A 22,090-nucleotide genomic window follows, 5' to 3' on the forward strand; every position below is an offset into this window, starting at 1 on the left:
TTAGATAGTTTATTAGCAAGGCCATCCTATCAGGAGGTAACATTTCAGCTGAGATGGCATTGAACAAGTTCTCTAAACTAGTGCCTTTTGTTCAAATTCAGTTCAAAAATGTTAAGTCAAAATAGTCCCCAACTAAAGCACCAAAAACTTCAGCCTTTTAACTTCTTAGCAAATACCAATTATTGCAAAGATGCAAACAGACATTGATATGCATTCCTATGGCGCAACAGAACTGGAAAAAAAATGAGTTCAACGAACTTTTGAAACTCTATAACTGCACGTTTTTTTCTTCTAGACGTGGGGTCTCACTATGTTGTCCAGGCCGGTCTCAAACGCCAGCCTTCAAGCGACCTTCCTTCCTCAACCTTCCAAGTAGCTGGGACTACAGGCGCGTGCGACCACGCTCAATTGCACTTCAAAATATCTCGACTTGCAAGACAAAACTATTTTGATACTATATCCAGTTCTGATTGGATTAATTTACATTCCAAATCCAAATATGAAGAAATCAAGAGGGGTCACGATTTCGCAGCATCTAAATTTGGTGAAGCATTGAAAGAACTGAGCTCCTCTACCACCCCAGGGGTCTGCAGGGCGTCAAAGCGTGGTCAGAGCAGGGGCTGCAGCTATACCCCGCCGGGCCACCGGGCCTCAGGTCCCTTCCGGTCATTCTCGGGTCTCTTCCGGCTCTTACCACGCGGCACGCAGGCAGCCCGCCCTCCCGGCATCCCCTGCGGCAGCCGCAGGGTGCGTGTAATAAACACCGTCCCCGTCAGGCGCGCGTGCGCATACGCCGGCACTTCAAGCCACCAACGCGGCTGCGCGCGCGCGCGCGCGCGGATCCCCAACGGGGGACCCCGCGCTCACGCGCTCAGCAGGTGGACACGCTCCACATCCGTGGGCCTCCGAGCTCGGTGACCCGGAGGCCCGCGGCGAGCCGGCGGAGGGCGGGCGGAGGCGGGGCCCGAGGAGGAGGGCGGGGCCCGCGGCGCCGGCGGGCGGGCCGAATGGGGAGGGCCGGGCCACGGGCGGCGGCGGCGCTGCAGTCGGCGCTGGCGCGGGTGCGGGCGCCATGGAGGCCGAGCGGGGGCCGGAGAACCCGCCTGCGGAGCGCAGCGGCCCGGGCCGGAAGCCGGCGGAGGGCGCGCGGGCCCTGGCTGAGTTCGCGGCGCTGCACGGTCCGGCGCTGCGCGCCTCGGGGGTCCCTGAGCGGTACTGGGGCCGCCTCCTGCACAAGCTGGAGCACGAGGTGCGGGCAAGGGCGCGGGCACCGGGCGGACACGTGCACTGCGGGCGGGAGGGCGTCTGCGGCGCGGAGAGGCGAGCACGGTGTGCGGGCGGGAGGGGAAGGCTGGAGACGCGGGCGCCGTGACGAGCGACTTAGACTTTGCGTCCTTGGCCAAAAGAAAAAGGGAGCGGTTTGGAGTTTGGCGCCGAAGAGTGACTGCAGGAGAGCGGTACCTGTGGCCCCTGTCCTGCCAGGGCCTGAGGCCGGGGCTGCGGTGGGGACTTGGCTCCCAGTGTGTGCCGGCCCCTGAGCTAAGCCCACACATCCCAGCCCCGCGACAGCCCTGTAAGGAGTTAGATTCATCACCCCATTTTACAGTTGAGAGAACTGAGGCTCAGGGACTCTCCCAAGGTCTGTCAGACTTAACAACCAGGTTTCTTTTTTTTTTTTTTTAAGATAGTGTCTGGCTCTGTCCCTCCCATCCCCCATAAAGTGCAGTGTGGCATCATCATAGCTCACTGCAACCTCAAACTCCTGTGCTCCAGCGATCTTCCTGCCTCAGCCTCCCGAATAGGTGGGACTGCAGGTGTGTGCCACCATGCCTGGCTAATTTTTCTGTTTTTTTGTAGAGAGGAGGTCTCACTCTTGCTCGAACTCCTGAACTTAAGCGATCCTCCTGCTTTGGCCTCCTAGGGTGCTAGGATTATAGGTGTGAGCCACCACAGTTGGCCACAACCAGGTTTCTTTCAGCCACTGCCTCCCCCGGGGAGAATAGGAGCCTCGTGAATTTGTGTAGCTTTAACCATTTGGTTCATAGAATTCTGTTTCTTCATTTGGCTTGAGCCTCAGGGCCCCCACGTTTTTTCAGAGTAAAGGAAACAGGCTGTGGGAGGTGGAGAAGGAATCTAAAGGGAAATGAAAAGGGCTCAGAGGCTTCTGGGTTCTCCCTTTTTGGGAGGACTGAGACAAGCTGTGTGGTTCAGGTGATGAAGCAGAACTCCAAAGCCAAGAGGAGGATGTCCCAGCGGGAACCAGTCTGGCTGCTGGGTGAACCCCACCCCCTCTGAGCCAGTTTCTCTCTACATGTAATCCTGGTTGTACCAGGAACCTTCCTGCTCAAAACACAGAATAGAACTGTACAGTCGCACCTCCTTAAATACAGTGTGTTTATAACTCGATTTTCTTTGCTCATAAGCCTTGTGCCCTCGCTTCTGCCACCATTTCCTGAGGACTTGCCCTGGTCCCAGGCGTGGGGTGGAAGGGGACCCCAGTTTGTTCAAGAGGATAAAGAGTCCCTATGTGCTGGGTGAAAGGAGCACAATGTGGGAGTGCCCCCCTCCTGCCCAGCCAGCCTCCATTGGCAGTAGCCCCTCACTGGGCAGGTCACTAGCCCATCTGAGTCCCTGTCCTCATGTGGAAAGGGGATGGTGAGACTAGAGCACCTGGCTCCTACAGAGGTGGGGGGTGGGGGTGGCATGAGGAGTAAGCTTCAGCCAGTGCCCAACACATAGAGGCCAGTCGCCACAGAGCCAGGTCCCCTCTGCCCAGGCCACCCTGGCTGCTGGTGCCCTGCTGAGGGGCAGCCAGTGTTTTTCCATGACCCTCCCGAGCCATTCCAGCCAGAGCTGAGTCACCACTGTGCCAGACATAAACCTGCAGCCGCTGTTCCTGAGTGAAGCCTCCTGCTGCTGTGGGCCCAGGTGTGGGGGAGGGCACACCCCCCCGCCCCCGCCAGGCCTTGCCTTAGACCAGTTCCCTCGGAAAGGATGGGAAGATTTAGAAGGATGGTTTTGGGGGGGAGGGGCAGTTTGTGGGGGTTTTTTTTTCCCCCCCCCAGCAGCCTGAAAAGAAGACTATTGTGTTTTTTGGGGGGAGGTGTTTAAGAGTCAGGATCTTGTGCTGTTGCCCAGGTTGGAACTCCTGGGCTCAAGCGATCCTCCCACCTCGGCCTCCTGAGTAGCTAGGACTGTAGACACCACCACACCCAGGTAATTTTTAAAATTTTTTGTGGAGACAGGATCTCGCTGTGTCACCCAGGCTGGCCTCGAACTCTTGACCTCAAGCAATCCTGGTATCTCAGCATCCCAAAGTGCTGGGGTTACATGAGCCACCAGGCCCAGCCAAAAGGATGTTTTAAAAATAAATGTCTACTCTTCTGCACAACTTTGCGGTGGCGAAGCCATTCCCTCCTTTCATCTCCTTAGGATATCCTCCAGTCCGCCATGAAGGGGTTGTGGTCACCCCCATTTCGCAGTTTGGAGAAGCCCAGCTAGGCTTGAGGCAGGCTCTCTGTCCCTCAGCCTTGCACTGCCCTCACAGTCCTCCATAAGGTTTGGGGTGGAAGGCTGGGATTTGGAGAGCTGGGGCGAAGCCCGAGCTGTGGATTCCAGCCCCCTGAGCCTCTCCTGATCTCTTAAACTGGAGAAGAAGGTGTTGGCCTCCCCAGGGCCGGGAGAACTCGGTCCACCTGCTCCCAGGAAGTGCCTGAGCTCCCGTGTCTTTGAGTGATCCCTGGTCTGTGCTGCTGGGTGTGGGTGTGCAGCCCTCCCTGCTCCTGGGCGTTCCCTCCGCCTGGAGCGTTTCCTCCCCCAGGGAGTCGCTGGTGTTTACATCTCCCCTTCCTTGGAGCTCACCTCTCATTACCTCTTCTCGCCTGTAGCCTTCCCAGGCCCCGGAGCGATTTACCTGATACTCAAATGCCCTGGACCTTGAGCAGCAGCCGGCTTCTAGGCAAGATCATGAGTGATTCATCCTCACACCACGGAGCTGCCCAGTCCTGCCCCGCACAGAAGCTGCCTGTGCCTGGGGAGACAGCTGGCTCCTCGCTGCCGTTTGTAGTATAGGGGTGAGAAGGAGGTTTGAGGGAGGACCTAGCCTTTGCTGAGTCCTTGCTGTATGCCAGAGCCTTTACGGGCACTGTTCTATTTAATTCTCTCAGCTGTCCTGGAAGGCAGATGATACCCTCATCTCACAAATCAGGAAACTGAGTCTCAGAAGCATAATGATGGTACCAAGCACTCAGAGCATTTGCCGTGGTCGAGGCCCTATCTGAGCTCTTCGTGTGTGTTAATCATTTAATCCTTCCGGTAACACTGAGCTCAGTTGTTACTCCCATTGTATAGATGAGGAAACAGGCGCAAGGTGGTTAAGTAACTTGTTCAAGGTCACACATCTAGGAATTGGTGAAGCCAAGATTTGAACCCACATAGCCTGGCTCCAGAATCTGTCCAGAGGCCCCCCCTTGCTAGCCTATGAGGGACACTGCAGGAGTGGCTGGGCCTGGGGCCCCTCTGGCCCCAGAGCATGCAAGAAGTGGCCGATCTGTATGCTTTACTATCTACACATGGCTTTGCCAGGGAAACTCCAGGACCAAGGCCCCATCGTCCTGTCCCGCCTGGACCTGGGGCCTCTGAGAGTAGCTCGGGCCGTCCAGCCTTGCTTCCACCAGCCTGGGCTGCTGGTGGGGTTGGCAGGGTGGCCAGAGGAGGCTTCCCTGTGGGTTACCTCAGCAGCTCTGGTGTTGGTTGGATTCTTCTGGTTAGAGGAAAACTGGGGTGCACTCCCCAGACCCCAAGATCCTGACTCTTCCATCCACCTCCACTGTGACTGGAGCCATCTTGCCGTTTGGACCGCTTTTCCCTATAAAGCAAGGGGCATGACTGGAGAGAACACCACCACATAGGAGCGGTCCCATCTCCAGGCGTGGTGTGCTGTGGGCTGAGGGGCCTTGGCGACCCCACAGGTGATGTGACTGATGTCGCTAACAGTCAGTTTCCCCGCCTGTAAGCTGGGGTGGGTAGGTCACCACCACAGGCCCTGCTTCTCTCAGGAGTCAGGTTTGTCTCTGCGGCCTGGCTGCGGCACCTTTGGCGTCCTTAAGGGGTTGGATGGGGTCTCCTGCCCACGCCCACTGCTGACCGTGCTCCGGCCCCCAGGTGTTCGACGCTGGGGAGGTGTTTGGGATAATGCAAGTGGAGGAGGCGGGCGAGGAGGAGGAGGAGGCGGCAGCGGCACAGGAGGCGAGGAGGAAGCAGCCCAACCCAGGCCACGAGCTGTGCTACAAGGTCATCGTGACCAGGGAGAGCGGGCTCCAGGCGGCCGACCCCAGCAGGTAGGAGCTGGGGCTGCCACCGGTCACTTACTCTCAGGGCCTGTTTTCCTTTTAGAGAGGTTTACCAAGGTCATCACTGCTGGGGGGAAGGCGATGACTACAGACGCTCTGTGCTTCCTGTGTGCCAAGCACCAGGGCTGGACTTCATCCCCGGGATGGCCTTGTGGTGTGACGTGTGGCCAGCTGCGTTCCCATCGCGGCCTCAGAGCAGTATCCGTGTCAACGCTGATCTCAGTCCCACGGTGACTGGGTCGATGAGGTCCTGAGAGTGCCTCCCGGTGGCCTTGCCCTCACAGTGGTCCCGCTACAGCGTGTCGAGTTCCGAGTTTGCTGGTGGGGAAGCACACAGGGCAAGGGCTTGCCTGAGGTCACCCCACCGGCCAAGAGTGCGGGTACTGAACCCAGGCAGCCTTGCTCAGAGCTCCCCCTCAGTCCCCCTGGATCTGATTCTCTGGGGTGGGCCCCGGGAGGCGTGAGGGCCTGAAACCTGGAGCAGGCCTGACCTTGCCCAGGGCCACACGGTGGCTGGGGCAGGGCAGGCCTGCAGGCCCCTCTGCTGAAGGCATTGTCGGAGCCTTGAGGAAGACACTTCCTGGTCTCCAAGGGTCACTGGGCCCCTGTGTCCACTCACAGCTCTTTGGCAGGGTCTGCTCTCTTCTGCATAGCTGCTCCAGCCGTGAGCGGGTGGCACTGTCCACCCGGTCATACGCACAGCCCAGCACCTCCAGCCACACGTCCCAGCTCAGCCCGCCTTCCCCCTTAGGTTCCGGGCAGCGAGCCTTCGTGCTCTGCTCCCGCCTGGTGCTGTGCGGGCCCAGGTACAGGCGAATCAGATGCAGCGGCCACTCTTGGGAGCCCAAGGTCTCTCTCAGGCCTAACAACACACACTGCCACCACCCAGGGTTGGGAGGGGTTAATTTCAGCTCCACCTGCTCCTGGGCCTTTTTGTCCCCAGACCCTTGTCCACTGAGCCTTCCCTGATTACCAGTCCCCAAGAAGTTCCTCCATCCTCTGTCCCCCACACCTGCCACTGTGTGTACCAGCCCCCAGCGCATTTCCAAGGGTCACCCGCAAGGGTTGGACCTCGAAGGCCTGTCTCTGCACGCTGCATCGTACAGTCACCAGCTCTGATCACAGGAGCAAGAATAAATCGTCATTTATTTTAGGGTATGCAAACAAACGCAACAGATACAAGCACAGTAAAATAAATACTCCTGGACTTGCCACCCAACCTAGGAACTGGAACGTTTGCTGTTCCTTTCGTCTTAAAAGAATAATAGGGTCCTGGGGCCAACGAGGGGCTGCCCTGCTTGTTGGGGCCTTGTCATTGCTGCTCCACAGGGTCTGGGATTGTTGCTGGTCAGCCCCTGGCCCTGCAGGGTGGGAGGGTGGGTGTGGCCTCGGACCTGCAGTGGGGACGCCTGACGCTCTGCCGCGGCCACGTCGTGTTTGGCAGCAGCTGTGCAGCAGGCCCACCTGGGCTCTTCTGGGGAAGCCAGAGCGTGGGGCTGCGGGCATCTGTGTGGGGGGACTTGAAGCCTGTCCCACAGAAAGGCCTTGGTGCTTCCAGGAGCCCTGGGGGTGTGTGCACGAGCTACGTGTCACAGCTCCTGCGCGAGCCACCTGCTGCTGGCCTCCCAGTACATGGAGCCTTTGCTTTTGCTGAGCACTTGCCGCATGCCAGGCCCAGGGGGCGGGATGGGGAGCACAGACCAGTCCTCCAGCAGCTCGGAGTGCGGTGAGGACACGCGGTGCTCGTGATGCTGCTGTCTGTTGCGAGTGCTGGCATGCAGTCGGCGTGCCGTTTATCTGCTCTCGTTTGGTGCTTGTGACAGGCTAGTGGTGGGTGGTGGAGACCCCTGCTGCCCTGTTTGAGGAGAAAGCAGAACTTGCTCAGGGCCACACAGTGACCTGACCGGGGCCCGCTAGATGCCACAACTGCACAACTGTGGTGCTGGGGACACCGAGTCTCAGGAAAGTTGGGTGCCAGGTCCTGGCCGCAGCCCTGGGCCTTTTCTGCCCCTTCCCTTGGTGCCCTGCCCACCCGGCAGCCTCACGTGTGGCCTGTGCCCACAGCATCTTCCTCATTGACCACGCCTGGACGTGTCGCGTGGAGCACGCCCGCCAGCAGCTGCAGCAGGTGCCAGGGCTGCTGCACCGCATGGCCAACCTGATGGGCGTCGAGTTCCATGGCGAGCTGCCCAGCGCGGACACGGTGGCCCTGGTGCTGGAGGAGATGTGGAAGTTCAACCAGACCTACCAGCTGGCCCAGGGGGTGAGTGGGCGGGGGGCAGGGGAGGGCAGACTAGGACACAGGCCAGAGGAAGCAAACTCATTTTCTCCTGTGGCCCCTGGAAACGTCCCGCGTCCCTGTGGCTTCAGAGGCACACGTTACCTCTTCACCTGGGCCAGCCAGCGCCGAGAACTCGGTTGCCTTCCTGGCCTTTGAGCTCACAGGGCACAGCCCTCTCTTAGACCCCTAAACCTGGGCCCAGGTGACTCAGCTGCCTCTTTTCTGGCCCCTCTGATTCTGTCACCCTCCTAAAAGTCCTCAACAGTTTTTCACCGTGTGTGGGAGAAGTTGAGTCCCTCCAGCACGTCCTCTTCACCCAGCCCTGCCAGCCCCTCCAGACTCACCCCTGCGATCCAGCCCCTCCCCATTCTTGGTCTGGGAAGAGACGTTTATTTCTCATGATCTCAGCTTAGATGTCACCTCCTCCAGGGAGCCTTCCCTGACTCCAGGTCTCTCCTCCCCGCTCTACACATACATACACACCCAGACGCACCCCTGTGGTTGCTGGGCTAAGTGCTTGTCTCCGAGCACCCTTTTGCCACACAGGGTGGCGCACTGCACTGGACGGGCCTGTGTTTGTCTGCAAGGGGGGCCTGGGTTCGCTAAAGGGAGCACGTGTGGGAAACTCTGCAGGCCTGGCGAGGTGGGTGTGGAGGCACGAGTGCTTGGCGTTTGGGTATGTGGCAGGGGGTTCGGGTGAGTAGGCAGATGGACGAGGGTTGCCACCTGTGCTCTGCTCACAGACAGCCGAGGAGAAGGTGCCGGTGTGGTACATCATGGACGAATTCGGCTCTCGAATCCAGCACGCGGACGTAGCCAGCTTTGCCACCGCGCCTTTCTTCTACATGCCCCAGCAGGTGGCCTACACGCTGCTGTGGCCCCTGAGGGACCTGGACACGGGCGGTAAGTCCAGTGCCCACCTGCCCTGGAGGATGGGCATCAGGCCCGGTTTCCTGCTGCCCGCTCTGATGGGCACGCGTGTCTTGGCACAGAGGAGGTGACCCGGGACTTTGCCTATGGAGAGGCAGACCCTCTGATCCGGAGATGCATGCTGCTGCCCTGGGCCCCTGCCGACATGCAGGACCTCAGCTCCTCCACGCCCGAGCCGCCGGCTGAGCACTACCAGGTGTGACCGCCTCTGCCTCCACCTCCGACCCTGGGCCTGCTTGCTTGGTGGCTTCTGGAATGTTCTCCACCCAGGCACCAAGTGGTACTGAATTCCAGCTGGGTGCCAGGCCCTGAGCTGATTACTGTGGGAGGTAGAGAAGGGTTGTGGGAGAGTCTGAGTGACAAGGGGCTCAGAGAGTGACCACCAGCTGCTGTGGCCGCACAGCTTGGGCACCAGCCCCGAATCCAGATCCCAGGTGCTGGAGTTGGGAATCCGTCCCCAGAGGTTTGTGCAGAGCTGGCGGTGCTGGCGGTTGGTCTGCTCCTCTCCGGAGGGACGCTGGGGGCTGTGCCACCGGACTTGGCTGTGAACCCTGCTCGGTCCCCTTTCCTCCTATTGACACCTCCCTCGCCAGGGGACGGGAAGGCCCTCTGTGCAAATGCTGGAGGACGTTTCCCAGCACGCAGCAGGCCCTCGACAAGTCTTCGTTTTTGTCACTGTCATGGATAACAAAGGCACGTCCAGTCTGGGCAGCCGCGGTCAGGGCCCAGCCTGCCCCGCTGAAGTGCCGGCTGGCAGTGAGGGAGCCAGGGGCAGGAGGAAGTGGAGCGGATGGGGACACAGCCCCCGCCAGAACTGAGCCCTCTCCTCCTGCCCGGCTCTGGTCTGCCGCGGCCTCCCGTCGGCTGGGGGCACCGGCCCCGCGAGGGCGCGCTCTGCTGCGTTCCTGCGGCAGCTTCTTGGTTCTGCTTTATTTTCATTTTACTGAGGATGAGGAAACTGAAGCACAGAGAAGTTAAGTAACCTGCCAAAGGCCACACAGCTGGTGGGAGAGCTGGAGTCCAGAACTAAGGGGACCTGATGGTGGCCGGCAGAGGCTGCCCTCGGCCGCCCCACTCGCACCCCAGGCACCCACGCCCGGCCTCTGAGGGTCTGGGAAGGATGAAACACGTTAGCTCGCTGGAATGGGCAGTGGGCCTGTTGGCGCTTCTCAGTCCGAGTCGGCAGGGATTGAACTAACCAGGCTGAAATCCAGATCACTCTTGGTTCAGAGGCGTGGGGGGCGCTTAGTAAACGTTTGTCTGAACAAGCCAGTGAATGGCTAAGGGCAGACGCTTCCTGGCGTTGAGGTTGTTAATGGAACATGAATTCCAGTTAGTACTTCTCCCGGGGAAGCTCTGTGCTGACCAGGGAGAGGAGACACGAGGCCAAGCGCTCCTTGTTGTTCCCGTGTGAGCCGGCAGGGCCAGGCCTGCGGTCTGGGCCTTGGCGTTGCCTGTATTGGTCAGCTATGGCCGGGTGACAAATGACTCCAAAACAGCAAACGTGGAGCATCAGGAACAATTTCTGTGCAGCAGAAGTTCAGGAGTGGCTCAGCTGGTGCTTCTGGCTCAGGGTCTCATAAGGTGCCCAGGCGCCCGCCGGGCTGCGTTGCTGGAGGTGTGACAGGGCCGAGGACCTGCTCCCACGCAGCACACTCGCGCCTGGCGAGTCGGTGCCTCCCCACCTGGGCCCCTCCTCGGGGCTGCTTGAGTGGCCCCGCCGCGGTGCTGGCTCCTCCTCGACCCAGTCATCCGAGAGAAAGCCCAGAGGAAGCTGCGGGGCCTTCGTGGAAGAAAGAAACACTGAAACACTGTCGCTTTCACTTTCTCTATCTGCGAGAAACAGCTCATTAAGCCCTGCCTTTGAAGGGGACATCAGAGAGTTTATGGACGCGTTTTAAACCGTCACTGCCTGAGCTCAGCGCAGCCCTCGGGGCTCCTCCAGGACCAAGCAGTGCCCTCCCGGGACAGGTTTGGCACCTTCTCGGCCACCTGTGATTTGGAGGCACCTGTGATTTAAAACGATGTTTACCTCTTCTTTTGATACCAAACGGGGGCTGGTCAGAGACGTATACTGGGAGTCGGCGGCAGCTGTGAGGGCTCTACCTGAGGGTGGCCGTGTGCCCCACGAGACCTCAACCCCGACGTGCCTTCACTAAGGTCCGTTTCTAGCTCCAGTGTGTTTCCTTCTAGGCCATTCTGGAGGAGAACAAGGAGAAGCTGCCACTTGCCATCAGCCCAGTGCTGCGTCCCCACGACCACATCTTCAGGTGCGTAGCCCCTTCTCTGCGTGTGCTGGGACTCGTCCTTGTCTCCTACGCTCACCACGGTTCCCACGGCCCTAGAACAGTGCCTGGCACACAGGGCTCAGTAGGTCAGCTGTGCCCTGGCCACGCAGTCTGGGCACGGTGGTGACAGAGATACCCAGGCACAGACCTTAGGATCACAGAGTGCTGTGGAGAGTGGAGGGCGAACAGGGCTTCCTGGAGAAAGCAGATTTTAAACTTGCCCTTGAAAATTAAAAATAGGAGTAGGCCATGGAAATGCTGGCCACAGGCAAGGGGCACTCCGGGCAGAGGCATTGGGCTCCCGCGGGTCCCCACCTGCTGTCCTCCAGGCATGGGGGGTCATGTCCCCAACTCTGCCACGCGGGGCTGCTGCTTGCTGGGTCTGCTGTGCTCATTTGGTCCAGGAGACGCAGATGCACGGCCAGGCCTCCGCACACCAGCCCCTGCCAGGGGAGCCCGTGCTGGCTGTGACTGTGCCAGGCACCTAGAACAGGTGCCTGGGCTGCCGGGGGGCCTCCTAGGAGTCTGCAGGTGTGGGCCGGTGAGTCACGGCACGGCAGGTCCAGGCTGGACCCCTTGCGGAAGCAGTTGCTGTGTTTTGCAGGAGAGGAAGTGGGGTGCAGACAGCTGCGCCCATCTGGTGCAGAGCAGGACTCGGGCAGGTCCCCCTGCAGCCAGGGCAGAGGCTGGCCTCTACCCCCCTTCCACCAGGTCCCCGGGGTCTCCTTGGTGCTGGCCCCAGCCGGGCCTCCCAGGGGCTGTTGCTGAGACACGGTCTGGCTGTGACCCCTGCCCAGCGACTCTCCACCTCCTCTGGGGCAGAGGCCTCACGAGGCCCACTTGGCACGTCCGTGTGAGACCTGCAGTGTCCGCTGCATCCTCTTGTTCTGTGTGGGAAGGAAGAACTAGCATTAAACACCCAAATGAACCATGTTTAATGCTATAACGACAAATGTGAGGCAGACCCTGTGGTCCATCCTACAGGTGGGGAGCCTGGGGGTGCAGGGTACGAGTTGCCCCAGCCCTTGGCAGGTCAGTGGAGGGCCCAGGCTGTCCCGCGTCGAGACTCGGCCGGGGACAGGGCTCCCCGGGGGCGCGTGGGGCCCGGCTCACTCAGCGCCTCCCACAGGGTCTACACAGACATGCAGCAGGTGCTCAGCGCCCTCACTCACCCGCGCTTCACCTTCACCCAGAGCCAGGCGGACGCCGACATCCTCTTCAACTTCTCCCACTTCAAGGACTACAGGTGAGGGCGCCTCCAGCCCCGCCACGCTCTCCGAGCCCCGCGTCCCCCTTGACCACCACGCCTGCCTCTGCCCGCAGGAGGCTGAGCCAGGAGAGGCCGGGCGTGCTGCTGAACCAGTTCCCCTGCGAGAGCCTGCTGACCGTGAAGGACTGCCTGGCCTCCATTGCGCGCCGGGCCGGGGGCCCCGAGGGCCCCCCCTGGCTGCCCCGAACCTTCAACCTGCGCACCGAGCTGCCCCAGTTTATCAGCTACTTCCAGCAGCGGGAGCGGCGGTAAGCCCCGTGCGATGGAGACGGTCCACCACGCTCCCACGGCCTGGTCCCCATCTCAGCAGTGCCCAGCCTGCCCCTCAGCCAAGCGCCTGCGGTGTCCAAGCTGTGGCATGGGGACCACAGGCTTCTCTCTAGGCCTCTGCTGGGGCTGCTGCTTCTACTAGGACACGGCGCCCTTGACTCTGACAGACACCTCCTTACTCCCCGAGTCCCCCCTCCCAGCTCTGCTGCTGGGGTCCTGGGAGGACAGGCCCCAGGAGCAACCCAGCCAGCCCTCTCCGCCCCCCAGGGGTGAGGACAACCACTGGATCTGCAAGCCCTGGAACCTGGCCCGCAGCCTGGACACCCACATCACCAGGAGCCTCCACAGCATCATCCGGCACCGAGAGAGCACCCCCAAGGTGGGCCCCACGGTGCCATGTGCCAGGGCGCGCAGCTGGGGAGGGGGCTCGCGTGCCAGGGGACCTCTGCGGATAGGGAACGTGGTGGGGAGGCTTGGGGAGGGTCTGCAGTGACTCCGGCTGGGCTGGAGCCTGGTATCTGACGCCCCCACCCTCACTCCTTCCACTGTGCTGTCACCATCAAGGAGGGGGCTGTGTGACAGCCCAGGCGAGTGCAGGAGACCCTCAGAAGCGTCCTGGGTGCATCTGACCTCAAAGTCCCCAGGACATGCTGCACCAGATGTGACTGCCTGGCAGGAGGGGGGTCGCCAGGCCTGTGCAGGGAGCCCCTCAGGGCCAAGGCCAAGATTCCACGGTGACAGGACATCAGAGGCAGTGCTGGGATTGCAGGGCATGACATCCACCCAGGCCGTGGCTACAGCAGTGGGATGTGTCCCTGGGCAGAGGCGGAAGGAAAAGCATTGCGGGGACGGTCACTATGAGGGCCGCAGGTAGTAGGAGGAGGTGGGCGGAGTCATCCATGAGGATTCGTATTCTGTTGTCAAAACCTGAAAGCTGGCAGGATTTTGTTTAATTAAAGAAGAGACGAATAAAAAGAATTTGCTGGAACCTAGACAGGGTTTGAAAGGGCAGGAGGAGGGAAGCGCAGCTGTGGCTCTGCCTTTCAGCGCTGGGCATGGGTTCTGCCGTGACAAGAGAGGGGCCCTCGTTGTGGGGCCCCAAGTGCTCGGGGTGGGCTGCACAAGCTCGAGGTTCTCTCTGTCCTGGCCCCGGGGAGGCGAGAGCCGCCAGTGAGCCCGCGTCTGTGTCCTCCAGGTTGTGTCCAAGTACATTGAAAGTCCCGTCTTGTTCCTTCGAGATGACGTCGGCAAGGTCAAGTTCGACATCCGCTACGTTGTGCTGCTGCGGTTGGTGAAACCCCTGAGCTTGTTCGTGTACGACGTGTTCTGGCTGCGCTTCTCCAACCGGTAACTGGGGCCTGCGGGGTCCTGGGGTCCAGGAGGGGCAGGGCCCTGGGCCCTTTAGACTTGGGCTGAGACGCCTGGGTCGTTGACACGCCTGGGCTGGGCTCCTCCATCACCCACCCAGCGTTCCCGCATCAGCCACGGTTATGGACGTGAACGTTCTTTCTAAAGTAGGCACCAGCACATGAGAATTATGAGGACGGTTTATGGACCCAGGGAGATTTTTCCCAGTTAGCACGTCACTCCCTTGACCCCAGCTCTAAGCGGGGCCCTGGGGCTGCCCCACCCTCACAGATGAGGGAGCCGGCGCCCAGCCCGGGCAGCGGCAGTCCTGCCCCGAGCCCCCCAGGCGGGAAGGCTCGGTCAGTGACCTCCCTCCACGGGCAGACGAGGCCGGCTCAGGAACTCACGCGGGTCTCTGTGTCTCCTCGTCCTCCAGGCCCTTCGAGCTCAATGACCTGGACGACTATGAGAAGCATTTCACGGTCATGAACTACGACCCGGATGTGGTGCTTAAGCAGGTGGGGCATGGTGGGGTCTGGGGAGCAGGTTCGCATGGAGGTCAGTGCAGACCCAGCCCTCGCCTGCCTTCTGGGCACGCGGGCCCGTCCGAGGAGCTGCCTTCTGAGTCCACGCTTTCAAAGGCAGTTTTTAGAACAGCCGTGGTGTGCCAGGCTCGGGTGCCTGTGTCGTGTCAGGTGGGCTGTTCTGGAGCTCAGAAGGGCACTTGCTCCGTGTATGACAACGCGCTACAGGGGGCTTCCGCAGGTCTGCAGCAGGTTAGAGCAGAGCGGGTTCTCAGCCGGAGCTTCCCTCGGCCGCCTCAACCGGGCAGGACAGCCTGCCCCTGCGAGCACCAGGACAGGAGGGGTGGCGGGGCAGGGAGATGACGCATGGCCCCACCCAGAGACCGCCGACCCTCCCCAGCCCACCTGGCCCCGCCACCTGCTGGCCTGTGACCCTGCCAGGGTCTAGAATCTCCTGTCTTCTCTGAGCAGTGCCCCACGCGGTGGGCGCTCAGTGAGTGGTGGCTGTACCATCTGGGCGCCTGGCACTTGGGGCATCAGGGCAAAGCTGCTTCCAAGCTGAGGGCAAGAAGCCAGAGCCGGCCTACCAGCACACCTGAGACAGGTGGGCACAGCCCGCACGGAAGTGAGGGGCCAGCTCTGGATACAGGAAGACGGAAAGGAGAGATAGGTCACTGGGTTCAGTGGCCCAAAGTTCTCTGACCTGGCTGGTTAACAGGTATTTCAGGCAAACAGAGCATGGAGCGCCCACCTACCCTGTCCCGCCCGACGCCAGGGTCGCAGGTCCCGGGAAGCCCCCGCACACCTGCCCACTCCTCCACCCTCTCCGGAATGTGCGATTGGCGCACCCAGTCGCGTCTTGATTCTTTCCAGCGCAAGCTTGTCTCTGAACTGTTGTTTGGCCTGTTTAGGTTTCTGTATAAATACCATCTTACTGGACTTTTGCACCTTTTTTTCTGAGTGTCACGTTTAGCTTCATCGATGTTGCTAAGCAGAGCTGCAGGTCATTCTTGTGTTACTCCTAGTTTTCACTGTTCATACGCCTGCTGCCTCGAACAGCCTTGCGGGGGCGCCTTGCCGTGCCCGAGCCCGAGAGGTCCCCAGAGGACTTGCAGAAAGGGCCCTGCGGCACAGAGTGGCCGTGCTGACTGAGTAGTCCTGTTGCTCTTGTCCCCTCTTGTTCTCGGTTGTGTTGAAGGCCAGTCCTAGGACCCAGAGCTGCCATCGGGACCCAGAACATTGCTGGAAGTCATCCCTTAAGGCACCGAGCAACCCCCTCTGTGTCGTGCCTGAGTCATCCTGAGAGCTAATCCCTGAAGCCCTGTGCCTGGGACTGTGCCAGGGCTTGAGTGTTGGGTTCCCACAGAGGCCCTGTCCTGGCTTGTCCTTCTCTAAGAGAGACCTGAGCAGACTGCCACCTCACTGAGGTGTGTTGTGGGTGAAGTCTTGGGCATGAGACTATGCTGCTGTCCCACAGGCACTTCTGAGCCAGTGCCGAGCAGTGGCACGGGCTGGCCCTGCAGATGGGGTCCGAGCTCTTCTGCCAGTGCCCTGCTCTGAGTTGGGTGTGAGGATAGGCACCGGCCCCAGCCTGCAACCCCTCGAGCCCTGAGCCTCCCAGCAACCACGCAGAGTCAGTTTGCTGGACAGGGGGCATTCTCCCGTTTCACAGAGGAGGAAACTGAGGCTCAGAGAAGTTAATCTGCTTGTCCAGAGTTACACAGTAAGAGCCAGAGCTCAAACCCAGTCTCCTGCCTCCCATTTGTACCCTAAAGGGCTGGGGCCACATACCCTCCTGCCCGTGCTGACCTCCTGTCACCCCCAGCAAGTCGCAGGCTGCTGGCCAAGGCCGGAGCCTTCCCCACCCCTGCCTGAGGCGGCCCTGGCAGCGTGTGATGGGCCCTGTGTCTGTCGCAGGTGCATCATGACGAGTTCATCCCCGAGTTTGAGAAGCAATACCCAGAGTTTCCCTGGAGCGACGTCCAGGTGAGTCCTGAGTTCCACCAGGTGTCAGGGGTTTGGGTCCTGGGCTGGGCCCTGCAGGAGCCGCCCCCTCTCGTGGGCTGGGTGGGGTCTTCGCCGGCTCCAGATGGTGCTTTGCCTTGGAGGAGACAGCGAGAGCTCCCCTCCTTCTGCTCTAGGCCTTTGTGGGGCCTCTTCAGAGGGAGGGGGTGACCTGGGACACTCCTGAGACAGCCAGAAGGCAACGGGCTCCACCTGCCCCTGGAATCCGGGCCATCTGGAGACGCGGGCTGGTCCTCACGTCCCGGAGCAGCGTTTCAGGTGCTGGCTGAGCTCTGCGGTGCAGGGGAGCAGCAGGGTCTCTGAGGCTGGAGACGCAGGCAGATTTGCAGAAGGTGGACGCCAGGAATGAGGGGGCAGGTGGCAGTTGGAGGTGGCCATGGCCAGGTTTAGAGACATGAAGGTGTAGGAGGGGGTGATGTGGGGTATGTGGAGGCCAGGACTCAGGCAGGGACAGCGAACCCTTTATTGAGAGGCTGCTCTGGGCGGCTAGTCCCAGCATCAGGGTCAAGGAGGGCTCGTGACTCAGCCTCCTCCGGTCCCCAGGCGGAGATCTTCCGGGCCTTCACGGAACTGTTCCAGGTGGCCTGTGCCAAGCCACCACCCCTGGGCCTGTGTGACTACCCCTCGTCCCGGGCCATGTATGCTGTTGACCTCATGCTGAAGTGGGACAACCGTCCAGATGGTGAGAGGGTCTCCCCTGTCCCCCATCCAAAACACCAGGCCTCCCCGGCTGGCCACACCCCAGGAGAACAGGGGTGGGAGGCACAGACCCAGGCTGGCCTTTGGCTCGCAGGGGCGGGAGATCCAGGCTGGGGGAGGCCCTGGCTTAGCCCACTGGGAAGGGGAAACACCTGCAGCGGGGAGAGAGTGCCCAGCATAGGAGTCCCGTGTGACAGGCCCCTCGTCCCCATCCCCGCACAACCTTGGCCAGGCCCCCTTGGCGCTAGGCCCTGCATCTCTGTTTTTTGACTAAACTGAACATCTAAGCTTAAAGTGACACTCTTGTCCCTAAGGCTGGCGGCAGCTCTGGTCTGTCCTGGAGGAGCAGGTGTCAGGCCAGGCCCCCCCGCAAAGCAGGAGTTTGGGGCCCTGCGCCCGCCCACTGTGGGAGCTGGGGCCAGGTCCGCCCCGGCCTTCACGGGGTCCCCAGCTGCCCCTCCGGGGCTCGAGGCGCAGGTGAGCCTCCCCGCCAGCTCTGCTCTGTGCCCTCAGGGAGGCAAGTGATGCAGCCGCAGATCCTGGAGGTGAACTTCAACCCGGACTGTGAGCGAGCCTGCAGGTATCACCCCACCTTCTTCAACGACGTCTTCAGCACCTTGTTTCTGGACCAGCCCAGCGACTGCCATGTCACCCGCCTCATCTAGGCACTTGCTGTCCCCTCAACCTGTGCTGGGGGCGGGATCCCCACCTCAGTTCTCTGAGCTGCTTCTGAAAGGCCCCGCCCGTCCTCCCCCTCCCTCCCTCGGGCCCGGCCCCGGGCTCTGTCCTCAGCCATGGTCCTGGCCTCACCCTGGGAGCTCAGGGTCCATCTCCTGCCAGGGGGTCGGAGCAGGACAGCGGTGGTGTCCCCGGGACTGAGCGCTGCCCCATCCACTCCCCTCACCACCATCTGGTGAGGGACCATGGCTGCCAGGGCTTCCTTCCCGGCGCTGAGCAGGCGGCTCCAGGCTGCCGTTCCCAGGGCGTGTGGGGACGGGCTCTGTGCAGGAGCACAATGATGTGCTCCTCAGTCGGGGCTCCCCAGGGAGGCGCTGGGGACCCTGCAGCGAACAGGGCCGGGTGGGCCTCTGTCCCAGAGTCTCTGCCCTCGTGCACCGTGGCTCCCCTGTACGGGTGTCGGGCCTCACGCGCTGCCCGCAGGGCTCTGACGGGTGACCCGGAACAGCCTGGGGAAGCTGCTGGCCAAACCCGCCTTATCAGCACCCCCAGCTGCCAGGACCTTCACCAGCAAACCTCCCCTGAGTTCCAGGCAGGAGGGCAGCTGTCTTCTGTTAGGTTCCTTTTCCAACATCAAGGGTCCCAGACCCCAACAGGGAAGTCGGCCTGTAGAGTCCCTTTTGTCCCAGTGGCCTCCCTGCTCACCACCTTAGTCTGATTTCAGCTGGGACCCTCTGGCAAGGGGTCTCGGGGCAAGTGTGGGGGGCAGAGCACCAGGCAGGCAGCAGGTAGAAGATGATTCCGCGGAGAACTTTATGTTAAAGTCAGATGCCATCTTCTACCAGCGTCTACAGTCATAATGTTGGCTTTTGTTTGTTTTTTAACTTATGGGAGGAAAATACAGAATTCTAGTTCTTTCCTAATTTTGTTTCTGAAATCTAGAGTCAGCTGCTGGTGTTTTGTGTAACCGCAGCGCACCTGGGCCGGGCTCACGGCAGCGGGTGGGCCTGACGCCCTGGGCAGGTGGGAGCTGCTTCCAGGGCCTTCTGGTTTGCAGGAAGGCAGGGCTGCGCATGGTGGTGTTTCATTTGTGAAGATACAAGTGACCCTTGTGGCAAAACTGCACACAGTGATTCCGCCTGCCCCCTTGGGGTTAAGGAGAGCCTCGCCCTCCCCGGCAGGCCCAGGCCTGTAGCTGCTGGGTGGGGCGGGCACCTCACCGGTTTCCCTGGGAGCACTGCCGTCCCATGTCCCTTCCACTGGGTTATGTGCTGCAGTAAAGGACGCCTCCTCTCACGCCTACCCTCCTGTCTCTGGGGCCTGGAGCCATGGGCTTGGCCTGGTGTGGCAGCTGTTTCCCCTGCTGTTGCCAAAAACCCCCAAAATACCAATGTCACTTTGGGAAGCCACAGAAGAAATAAGATGGCATTTAGATTTCAGAGTCCCCCACTCCAAAGTATGATTTCCCAGCGCTGGGAATTTCCAAGCCACAGGAGGCTGAGCCCCTGCCAGCTCTGCCACCACCGCCCAGCAGCCTCGGTCCTCGTGAGCCCAGAGCCCTGGCGGCCCTGGGCAATGGCGTTCTTCCCACACCTGCCACCTTGCGCAGAGGTGGGGATGATAAGAGACCCCAACTCTGGGGTGTGGAGGGTTCCAAGGGCTGCGGCAGGGTAGGTGCAGGACGCCGGCGGCAGCGGCGCCACCTGGTGGCCTGAGAGGTTAAAACTGGGAAGGGGAGCAGCCTGCACGATGCTGCTTCTCTCGAGCGGCACTACGCAGGGTGCCCCTCGGGAGGACGCCCACGCGGGGCTGTCTGTCCAGAGCCTGGCCAGGGTGCTGCTCTTGCCTTCTCCCCATGCACCTAGAACCCGATGCCCACGAGTGAGCGGGGACAGCCCCTGGGGTCAGGACCACATGGTCCGGGCTATCCCTGATGCTACCTGTGCTTTTCTCTGTTCCCAGACGTCCCGGCACCTCTGCCCGGTGCACAGGGACAACCCCCAGGGAGGGCCATGAGTCGGGGGCTCCACAGGCTGAGACAGTTGCCATGGAGATGGTGCTTATCCCACCAAATACTAATTCCTGGAACTCATTTGCACCCGTGTCACTTTCTGTGTTGAAAATGCATCAGAAGCCAGAATTTGTCAGCATCGGACGTTTGGAGTCAACTGGAGAGTCTGGGTGGTGAAGGTGATGGTACCGAAGTCCTACAGAGCGAGGCAGGAGAAATCAAAAGGCAGAGCTCGAGCTGCTGGCAGCGAGACTTAGAACCTGTCCCGGTGGCCCCTGTGGACGTAAATACACCCACGGGTGGCGGCTCTTTTGTCAGGAAGCACCAATGCACTGTGGCATCGCGGTGCAGGGGAGCCCAGTTTCTCCCAGCCCAGCCCGGAGTGGCCGGCCACAGAACCGAAGCGTTTGACAGACTCCTAAGGTCACGGTTGCTTCTGTGCTGCTGCCCGGCCGGCCGAGCCCTCTGGGGCCATGCGGACGGCCTGGCCTCGCGCCCTCTGTGGCCAGTCGGCTGGCAAGGGGGCGAGTGCACAGTTTGGGACCTCACTGTGCGGTGGCTCTAGGCAGGAGGGCAGACCGGAAGGACTTACCTCGTCTGTGGGGTGTGGATTTTCCTATTGAAACCACCGTGAACCTGTCAGAACCCTAAAGTCCCCAACGCGATGACAGCTTAGAAAAGGAGATAACATCGCATGTTATGAACGAGGAGCGCGTCATGGGGCTGTTAGTAGAAAGCTGGCAGACAAAATGGCTCGATGGGTTCTCCCGCCCGGCTTTCCGGAGTGTTTCTGTGGTGCGTGTGTTTCGTGGCCAGCAGGAAGCATGTGGAATGTGTGGCATGGGCCACACAGCCTTGAGGAACCGTCCTGAAAAGACCCCAAGACTCTCAGGTGCACTTGCCCTAAGTGTCTGGTACACACTCAGGTGCCCCGTGACGCCCTGAGGGCCACCCCTGAGCCCTGCGGGGACCTCACACGCTCACAAGGCGTGCGGGAGCAGGAGACCAGCCTGCGAGCGAGCTCGTTGCTAGCAAGGCGCGCCACCTCGGTGCCAGACACGTGTCTGCACAAAGCTCTGCGGGGAATACGCCCCGACACCTCAGAGAACTTGAGAAACCAGTGGGTAGGAAGCACACACGCAGGGCCCCCACCCGCCGCCTCTGCACTGCCGAGTGTCAGGGGAACCCTGTGGGCTGGCCGAGGGCTCAGTGGAGTCGAGGCCGAGAAGCTGCTAGATTCCTGCAGGGCGTGATCTGTTGGGCATCAAACTGCCCCACAGTGGAGTGAGGAGAGGCTGGGCTCAGGGCACGGCTCTTCATGGCAGCCCCTGGACGGGAGCCGCCCTTCTCTCAGAACGCGGTCCCCTGTCCTCGCGCATCTCCCCGAGCTGTCCTAACATTCGGTGGCTTCTGCACGTGCAGTGGGAGGAGGGCGTGGGAGGGGCTGATAAGGGAGATCGTGCACGTTCTGCCGGTTTGGGTCAACTTAATTCAACCACCAAAAACCAACCGTGGAAGGCCCAGCAGGCCAGGCCTGGCCGAGGGGAGGGCGCCGCAGCCCTGTGCTGCCAGGTGCCTCCCAGGATGTGGTGACGGGAACGGGACAGGAGCGCCCTTGTCCGGGCAGTAGCCTGCCTGTGTGAGGCGCTTTGCCCGGCTCATTTACCCCACCCAGCTGCCTGCAGAGGTCGTGGGTCACCCAATTTACAGCCAGGATAGGGGGCACGTTGGGGGTGATACGTCCAAACCTGGGCAAGTCTGGGCCAGCAAGGAGGCCCCATCTGCTGGGGTTCGGACCTCTGACACCTACCTCCTGCTGACTGGGCGTTTGTGGGGCCACCCCCGGTGGAATGCAGCTGGCATGAGTCCGGGCACCCAGGGAAAGGGTCAGTCGGTGTCCCCAGCTCTGTTGTGGGCAAGACCAGTTGAGGACCCTGCATGGGGTCTGGGCAGAGCCAGGCATTGGACTCTGGTTGGGGCCCCAGCCGTTCAGAGCCTTGGCCAAGTGCCTGGAAGCCGTGGGAAGCAGACAGGCCCGCGGCCCAGCCCTGTGTGCCAGCCGGGCAGCAGCACGAGCCCGCGTGGGCTCCGAGGTCCAACTCGGGGCTGCTTCCTGCGTGGCCAGTGTCCTGCCGCTTCCACCTCAGCTCTCGTGGGGTCTTGCAAGGGCCCTGAGCAAGCGCAGGGAAGCCCTGGCTGGGCCCAGCCCCGCCCAGGTGGCGCAGCCTACACGAAGCCAACAGCCCCTTTGAGGCCCCGACCCCTCCCTCCCCACGGCCAGGGTCCTACCCCAGTAAAAAGGCCACTGTACAGGAGGTTAAAAACTTTATTTGGCTTATAAAATTCCATGTTCCCCACGCGGGGGCTCAGCCCGGGCCATCTCTGAAGCTGTGCTGTCCCCTGGGCTGAGACTGGA

The 22,090-nt window shown here is 61.2% G+C and overlaps 1 protein-coding gene across 1 annotated transcript; it reads left to right on the top strand.

Annotated features, from left to right (window-relative positions):
* The first annotated feature begins 1,006 nt into the window (after positions 1–1,006).
* Positions 1,007–19,755, top strand: TTLL12 (tubulin tyrosine ligase like 12). Its single transcript, XM_045554721.1, has 14 exons — positions 1,007–1,249; positions 5,164–5,339; positions 7,416–7,614; positions 8,376–8,535; positions 8,625–8,758; positions 10,756–10,832; positions 11,980–12,096; positions 12,174–12,368; positions 12,658–12,769; positions 13,586–13,737; positions 14,174–14,255; positions 16,179–16,247; positions 16,830–16,968; positions 17,499–19,755. The coding sequence occupies exons 1-14, from the start codon at positions 1,073–1,075 to the stop codon at positions 17,648–17,650; spliced, it is 1,941 nt and encodes a 646-aa protein (XP_045410677.1). The 5' UTR covers positions 1,007–1,072; the 3' UTR covers positions 17,651–19,755.
* Positions 19,756–22,090: the final 2,335 nt, after the last annotated feature.

This window comes from Lemur catta, chromosome 6, assembly GCF_020740605.2.
Source record: "Lemur catta isolate mLemCat1 chromosome 6, mLemCat1.pri, whole genome shotgun sequence".
NCBI classification, from domain to species: Eukaryota; Metazoa; Chordata; class Mammalia; order Primates; family Lemuridae; genus Lemur; species Lemur catta.